This window comes from Aptenodytes forsteri, unplaced genomic scaffold (genome assembly GCF_000699145.1).
Source record: "Aptenodytes forsteri isolate BGI_AS27 unplaced genomic scaffold, ASM69914v1 Scaffold79, whole genome shotgun sequence".
Taxonomy (NCBI): Eukaryota; Metazoa; Chordata; class Aves; order Sphenisciformes; family Spheniscidae; genus Aptenodytes; species Aptenodytes forsteri.
Window position 1 is genome coordinate 181,108 of NW_008794776.1, and position 8,639 is coordinate 189,746.

An 8,639-nucleotide genomic window follows, 5' to 3' on the forward strand; every position below is an offset into this window, starting at 1 on the left:
TTTTTTTTTTTTTCCCCACTCAGGCCATAATGATTTTTTTTCAAGCGTGGTTGACTAAGTCTAATGAAAAAAATTATTGAATCCGTTGCTGAAGGCCTAATTCTCTATCTCATGTAAATTACAAGTCAGTCTGAAATGAAGCCATGTAGGTGTCTTGCAGGAATGATTTGGTCCAGTGTAATTACTACAGAAAAAATGAATGTTCCCCTGAAAAAAGAAGGGAAGATGACAGGAGAGGGGCACATAAGCTTTGAGGCATGTTGTTTGGAGCTATGAATGTCTGTGGAGAAACATGAAGGAGACAGAAAAATACCAAGTAAAATTCTCTCCTTACAGGATACATTTTTCATGAGATTGGTTATGCCAGGCATGGATTTGGTCCATCAAGTCAGTAAAGCCTTACAGCCAAAAATAAGGATATCATAAAAGCAGGATGAATGAATTCCTTCTCAGAGGAAAAGACCACCCATTGAGTCTTGAAGTTGCTTTGATCCAAACCCATAAACTCAGCTAGAACTTAAAGGAAATTCTTAATAGTGTAACGTGAGCACCAACTGGCCACGAGGCATCGGGGCAAATCCATCACAATTCACTGTTAAGTAACGCTTCAAGTCTCAGCAGTGCCGTTTCATTCCACCATACAACTAAGAGGTCCCTCTCGGCTTTGCTTTTAATTAATTAAGTCACAGTAGTGGCGAACGTGGCGCTATAGCAGTTGCTTTCTGCCTAATTGTTCTCCAGGCATATTTGCAGCACTCCTGTTGAAATCCCAGGCTTGTTTCAGGAGTCAAGCTGCACAAATGAAGTCCCTGCTATTAAAAGCACTTTGTTTCCTATTCCTTGGCAATCTGTTCCTAACGCTGAGCCCCACTGGAGCGTGGACTTTTTTTTGGCTTTTTAAAAAAAAAAAAAAGTGACATTTACCAACTACCAAGCTGCTTTCAGACTCTAGCCATGCTTAGGAAATCAAGGTTTTCCATGTCAGCATCATATTATTTTCAGCAGCAAGAGTTTGACGTGCCCATTTTGATAGATCCCAGTACCATGGCATAATTATTTTCATCCCTCAGTCCCGGGTCTAGGGTAACGTATTCCTTCTCTCTCCTTCCTGCATTATGGTCTTTGAGCAGTGAAACACGTTTTTTCCATGCAGATCACTAATATTAAAAGGCACCTTGCTCCCAAAGGTTTGCGGGCAGGAGGATGTATTTAATATCACAGTGCTCTGATTCTCCATCTTGAACTGCAGGACAGACACAACAAATTAAATCAACTAATGCTTAGTCACATCTGTTTCATTTGTATCAAACTGGTGCCACTGAAGCAGAAAGCATTCTTATTCTCTCCACATTGTTCAAGCTGAAAATTAACTGGCTTTGCACATAATGAAACTCATACTTCATCTCTTCAAAATGATTGGACCTGTTCTATATTTTTAAAGCAGAGTGACTTAGAGTTGCAATGTATCAGTCTATTACTAATGGAAGAGGGAATGTTTCCTCTTTCATCTTCCTTGTTTACCTTTCTGGATTTATTTTTAGGAGATCTGTAACTAAAGCAATCCCTGTTGTTCCCCAACAGAATTAGGACAGCCCCAGGTGTGAAGATCATGGACATCAGAGTCAGTGATGCAGACCAGTGGGGGGTTCAAGAGGAGACGGACAGCGCAAGGACCACTGCCACGATCACATGTGTGCACAACGACCCAAACGCAGAGAACAGGTAAGCTGCCAAGCGCTTTTGTGCATTAACCCTTGCTAAAGTGCTGAGAGACACATACAATAGCTTTAATGAGTTGTATTGCTCTTTTAATAGCAGTATTTTTTCATCCTCAGCCTCCTTGGAAAAGCTATAGGTGATCTGATGAGAGCTTTTTTCCTTTTGTTTCACTTCTGAGCTTCAGAAGTAGATGATCTAATTAAACTGGAGGCAGCCAACTAGTCCTGGCTCACATTTGCTTTTCATGCACCTTCAGGGCAGCAGCAGAATTGCTGTTGCCAAAGAGCCAACAGAAAGGAATGGATTAAAATAGAGAAATATGAAGAATAATTGAGAGCAATATAGGACAATGCTGTCTCCTTTATTTGAAAAGCTATGAAAGTAATAGCTATTAAGTGTTATTCATTATCGCTGCAGAACACCTATGAGTGTCTATGAACTGTCTCGTGAATGCTGTGTACGTTTGTTATGGTAATGCTCCCACAAGCTGTATCAAAGGTAATGAGAAATTTACATTGTTCATCAGAATTAGGTATTTTACAATACAAGCAATTTCTCTCCATTATTGTGCAGTTACTCTACGCTTAAAGTACACTGTGCATAAATTTAGCTTGAAATTGTATCATAATTAGGAAATCACAAAACTTTATGTCACAATTTTTATTTGAGGAGTCTTTTGCATCCACCTTTTTCTGAAGGCTCCTGTAAGGGAGAAAAATGGTTGTTAGTAATTATTTAGACCTAGGAGGATTGTTGCCAGAGGTTTGGAGTGCAAAGAGAGCTTCTACTCTGTTTAGTTTCTGAAGCTGTATTTGAAGAACAAATGAATTCCATCTAGCTCTGGGTACCTGCGATACACGTGTTGAGGTGAAAGCTATTTATCCATGGGTTTGCTTTTTAGCAACAGCGATAAATAGGCACTGTTAAGGTGAGAGTCCTCTTGGATGTGTAAAACAGGCCTGATGAATAGGAAGCAAAAAAATGCCTGTTTCTCTCCAGTAAAGATGCGGAGCGGAGGTGACTGAGTGGGACGCAGACATTTGCATTGTGAATGTGTGAAGTGAGGGGAGGTGATTCCCCGCTCAGTGTCTCTGGTGAAGTCAAGTGCTACAGAGCTTTCTGGCATGAAATGCCAGGCAAACCTTTCCGTTCATTAGCACTTCTTCCCCATTTAAAAAAAAAAGGGGGGGGTCCCCCTCTTGTTTCCTAAGTACATTTGTCAAAGTTGCAAGTCTGAGGTTGTGATGTAGGAAATTCAAGCCACCTTCCATCATTATTTTGCTGGGGTTTCATGGGCTACTGTACTGATAAAGCAGAGCTCTGGCAGCTGGATTTGGTGCTGTATGCTTTGTCTCCAAATCCTTTGTCTTTCGGTAAGATTTCCCAGTTCCTCCAAAAGCTTTTAAAGAAGCCAGCAAGTCCCTTTGGTGGGGGGAGAGCTCAGCCCGCAGAGACGCTGCCTCAGAGGGCAACCTTCGCACTTGTTCTGGAGCTGCGCGATGACACACGATGGCTCCAGCAGTGAAATCTCAACCTGAATTAGCTCAGGTGGCTGATGTGGGTGATTGTGCAGTATCTGCTCTCTGCTGAACGTTGCAGTCAGGTTTTTTGCTAAAACAACTGTGACCTCAGTTCTGTTCCGAGCAAGGTGGAAAGCCATCAATTTGAAAGTGAAATGCTGAGGTTAAAGGAAAACTTAAGATCGTTTGGTGTTACAGAGGAATCTCTATTGAAATGAAACAACTATTTTTAAAGTTAGACCAAAAATAGGGCGAACACTGAAACTTATTGCCTTGTATGTGGTTTCACTAATCCATGAAATTATACCTGTCACAGTAACGTAGTTTTTATTAAAACTGATTTTTGCTTTGTGTTGAACTGTTAAATGGCACAAAAGCAACGAATCTCAAGTTAATTAATACTTTGACCCTTTCCTTTGTGAGATTAGTTTAATATTTTTGGATTAATTAAAGTATGCAAATAGAAACTGCTGAAAGATCGTTCCCAGATTTGCAAATATTGTAGTGCTTAGAGTAAATATTTAACTTTGATCTTCACTTTAAATTGCCTTTTTGGTCATAATGGTGGCCCTCTTGTTTCTTTTGTAGAATGTTAAGTGTTTTTGTGGGAGTTCTGTTGTTTCATTTAAATGAGCAGAGACCTGAACTTGCTTCTGTTAAGGTCAATGTGGCAAAACTGTCTCTAGACGTGATTAATCTGTTCCTCCTTTTAGTAATTCAAGGAGCTTCATTAAAGGCAGTTTATGTATGAGTAAGAGTGCAGGATCAATCTCTTTCATTGCAGAGCAGAAGCTATTAGTAAACAGAATCGTATCTACCTCGGGGGAGACAGTTTTTTCTCTCTTGGAAGTAATTTCAGTTCTGCTGACTTGCCTGGCATTACGCTAGTAGTAGAGAAGTGGGTAAGCCAGGACTGAACCTCTGAGCCCAGATAGTTTTCTCTGAGGAAGAGATGGCTGAGTTTGCTATGGTTTTGCAACCCCCCTTGGGCTTTGTGAGGGGGCGGAAAGCCCTGGCAGCCCTGCAAACCGGCTGGCTGGCATGGCTCCTGGAGGTTCAATGAAGGTGAGACACTCCAGCAAGTCACAGCTGCATTCGCCGAAATCTCTGACTATCCTCCTTGCCCTTAGCTCAGAGAGAGGTCTGTTCTCCACTGCTTTGCACTTCGGTTGCTCTTTCTTCCCCAGTGTGCAACTCTGATAAAAGCCACTGACAGACACTGCTTGCAAGGAGAACAGTGGCTTTGGACTGTGACATGTTTGTAATCCAGTCTGCATTCCTTTTAGCCAGCGTTATCGGCTGGAGCCTTTTCAAATTTGCTTACTTTTCTAATCTTTCTCCTCCTCTCTGCAGTATTATCGTTATCATGAGTTTTTCATCTCCATTTCTCACATTTCCCTACGCAAATTGAGTGTTCATTAAAATGCTTTAAATTAAGACCTTTCCTCCTTTCATGCAATGTGCATCATGCCTTTTTTTGTGCATTACTTAAAAAAAAAAATTCCTTATCACAATGTTTCAGGCAGTTTACATTATATTCTATTAAAAATCCATTTTGTCCAAGGTTGTCACAATTCATAGATTAAAGCTTTTCAGAGTGTGTTTTGTTAAGAATACATTCACAAATTCACCTCTTTAGTAGTGGCATAAGCTTGTATTTAAAACCTCTTTTTGATAATGTCGTTGAACAAAGAGCATAAAAAGAAGAGATTTATTTTAAATATACACACACAAGTATATATGCACACATCTATTCTGATCTGTGTGGACCCTCACTTTGCCCTTATTGCTGCCATCTCAAAGGACTTTTTTGGTAGCTCATTTAGCGAGGAGATTGATTGTTGCCATCTGCATTTATTCTCCCTCGTATTCTCTCCTTGGGGCAGAACTCTGTGAATCTCATTTTGGTAGGGTTAGTTGAAGCGGCAGTGTGTTTTGTTTCAAAAAGGCACAGTTTCTACTTCAAGCACAAATACTCTTGCATTATGCCTGCATCTGGGACCCAGCACTTACGTTCCATAGGAAAGGATCTTTATGGATTTCTGCATTGAGTGCAGAGTGCATCTTGCAAGGAGTAGAGGATGTCAGGGTTGGTGGGCTTAGATAAAAATCGAGTGCTTTCAGCCTCCCATGCAGAATAGCTGTGTTTGTGAAGGACTGGGATCTTACCCTGTGGTGTAGGGCTATATGTTGAATTATTGCAAAAAATGCTTTTGAAATACAAGGCCAAAATCTGGGACTCTACCAGATACAAATCTTTGTTTTTTTCATGAAAATGGATCCTATTTTTGTAAAGACCATGCAGGCTTTTTCCACTGTATTTGCCAAAAGATGGATTGAGCCTTGCAGTTCTTCCGTCCTTTGCACCTCAGAGTTCTCTGGAAGCATCTCAGGAACGTGCCACAAATTAGGCTGCAGCAGGACTAAGGCAAGAGGGCTTGAAAAGATGCCCTGAGAGCATGGTCTATCTTTGGCAAGGTATGGTACCTCGTAACTCTGCGCTGATATCCAGAGGAATGGGATCTCAGGAACTTTGCCAGAGTGATTTAGCATTTTATAGGATTAGGTTATTTCAAATCATTGGTGAGCAGGAGCTGAGTTTCCATGCTCTCATTTGAAAGACCCCCACAATACGACATATTTCATGGTGCTCGGTGTCTCCTTGCTGGAAAGCTGAAGAACAAAAACTTAATGTGACCTGGCCTTTGGTTCAGGAGAGATGAGATGGCACAAACACAAAAACTTAGGCCAGAGAGTTGTAGCTCTACTTTGAAAGGGAGTATATGAAGTGATCATTTTCCTTACTCAGGAAAACTGTCATTAAATTGTGTTGGATTATTACCCAGGTGAGGAGAGTCTGATTCTCTGACAAACTAGTACTTTAATCAGAAAGGTTATATTTATGCTAACTGGCAAAGTTAATATTTATGCTAACTAGCAAAGTTAATGAAATTGATTTTACCTGCAGTGCTGAGTATAGTGTTATTGAGACCAAACTGGTTCTTCTCACTTAGGGATTATTTTATCTCCATGTCAATAATACAGCTTCCATCTCTCAGGATACCCATCACTGCATAAATTAAACTGGCATGATGGAGACTCAGAATGCAAAAGTAGGGAGGGTGAAATCTTCAGAGGGATTTTTTCAAGTGTCCTCAGAAGTATTTATTCAGTTGCCTGGAAATTTATATATATTTTTTTTTAATTCATGCAGACCAGCTCAGCTGTCTGGCATTTTATATAATCTATCTTTACACTTCAATAAAAAATTAAGATTCTGTAATGGTCATTCCATTTCTGTACCATTTTAAGAGGTGTTCACAGAATTCAAATAATTCAACTGACTTTATAAAATTATAATTGTAGTGTGTGTATCTATATATCTTTAAATCAGGAAAAGCAGTTATTTCATGTATTTATAGGTATGCAAATAGATCCTTCTATTTTAAAATAATTCACTTCTTTTTCTGTGCTTGGGAATACCCTTTGAACCAGAAATATCACTCAAAAGGAAGATGTAAAGTTGGCTGCCAGTTAAGATATGTGCATATATTTATTTAAAGTAAATATGTGTTATTGGAGCTGATGATCAACTGAACAAAGATGTTGTATCATTTGGTTTTGATTTTAAGGCTGTGGATGTCTCTCGAAAATAAGAGCTGAGGTTCTCTCCACTCCCTCCTCACTTTGACAGACAGCTTTGAGACTCTTATCACTTTATTGTGGGAAATAGCATTTTCCCCACTACATATTCCAGTCCCCACTTTACCGAGGGCAATAAGCAAACACTCCACCTGAAAGCCCCCGGGTGCTATGAGGCTTCCTGGCACTGGCTCTGCCAGGTTTGATCTCTCTCACACAGCTTTTTGGAGGTGTTTCTACACCGAATTCTCCACCACTCTGCTCCAGAATGACATACTTGTTGGTCCTGTGTGGCCTCCAAGCTCATATGCCATCAAAAAATGGCAGTGTGGTGCAGAGATTCCCACTGTCTCCAAAACAGAGCCTGCTGCAGTCCTGGTTGTTTGATGAGCTGATTTGCTGCAGTGACTTGGCCTTCCCGAGGATGCAGCTTGGCTGTGTCTGGAGTGTCTGTGCTCTTGGTCGGTACAGCACAGGGCATGCTGAAGCGAGAACGAGGAGTTTGGTTGCTTCTGTAAGATAAACAAGCCTATAAAGATGGGTGGCTGCAGCCTGCTGTAGCGTACAGCAGTGTGCTGTTAACCACACTGGGGTAGGCAGCAGGACATGCAGTGAAACACTTACTGATGTGTTTATTGCCAAAGGAACTTGCTTGGCCCCAGGACACTGAGCATGTAAAGTTCCATCAGCAACAACAGTTGGCTGACAGAAGATCAATGGCATGTGTTGCTTTACACAAAAGAGCAGTAACTGGTACAGACAGACAGCCTCGCTCTGTCTTATTTTAGGCCCATGCAAAGGCAGTGGGCTGGATGCCATTAAGTTCACGTAGCACTAAAGTGAATGAGTAAGAGGAGCAGAGGGAGCAAAGAAACACAAGGAGATGTGTAAAGCAGACAGGAAAGAATAGAGAAGAGCTGAGGAAAAAAAGCCGGGGAGATGGGGAAGGGAAAGCTGATGGCTGTCACCCCCTGCCATGCTGGTCTGATGTAGGTGAAGTAGTCAGACTTCCTTAAAGCTTCTTTCCACCATGAAAGCCATACTTCCATGAAGCCATACTTCAGCTACTTTGAAAATGAAGGTTTTGAATTGAAAAAACAGAAGAGCTTAAGGTGTGGGAAGAAGTCACAGACTGTGTGGTACAGTGTACTGTCTTGGGTGTTTCCCTCCTACTCTTACGCACTTGCTGCTTTCCTTAGGTCAGAGGTGTCATGGGCAAAGAAATGTGCTTTGAATGTAGAGTGCGCATGGCCTATAGATCCTGCAGGAGTTCATTCACTAGCCTTTGGCCAGACCCCAAGACAGCGTTGTCTCTTGAGCCATGATGAAGAGGATTTTATCTTTAATGCACCAGTTTTAAGGTTGTGACCTCTGTTACGAGTGATGGAGTCTGTTCTGCTTTGTGTAAAGAGTGTTTCAGTGAGAAGCATCCACGCACATTTTCAAACATAAATGACTCAATAGAGTCACAAAGAAAACCTGAGTTATAAGAATTTTAACTAACCTTTATTCTTTACATGTATGCCTTTTTCTATAAAAGAACCCAAGCCTGCTTGGAAATGTTTCTGTAAGATAAAAGCACTGACACCTCACAGTAGCTTAGAAAGGACATAAAAAAATAATAGACAAATTAACAGCGGTGGGAAGAACAACTTATTGTAGAAAACTGTGGTTCTAGGATCAAATAGGAAGGTATTGTTTCTGGAGGGTCTCTCCCTCCCTCCCCCCCTCCCTCCTTCCCTGCAGACTTGCAAAGAA

General features: G+C 41.1%; 1 protein-coding gene across 1 annotated transcript in view; it reads left to right on the forward strand.

Moving 5' to 3' along the window:
* Positions 1 to 8,639, forward strand: part of TMEM132B (transmembrane protein 132B) — a 250,451-nt gene that overhangs the window by 97,894 nt on the left and 143,918 nt on the right. The window contains exon 4 of the mRNA XM_019470772.1: positions 1,582 to 1,722. Coding sequence (XP_019326317.1) covers positions 1,582 to 1,722 — 141 coding nt within the window. The remainder of the gene's footprint in view (positions 1 to 1,581; positions 1,723 to 8,639) is intronic.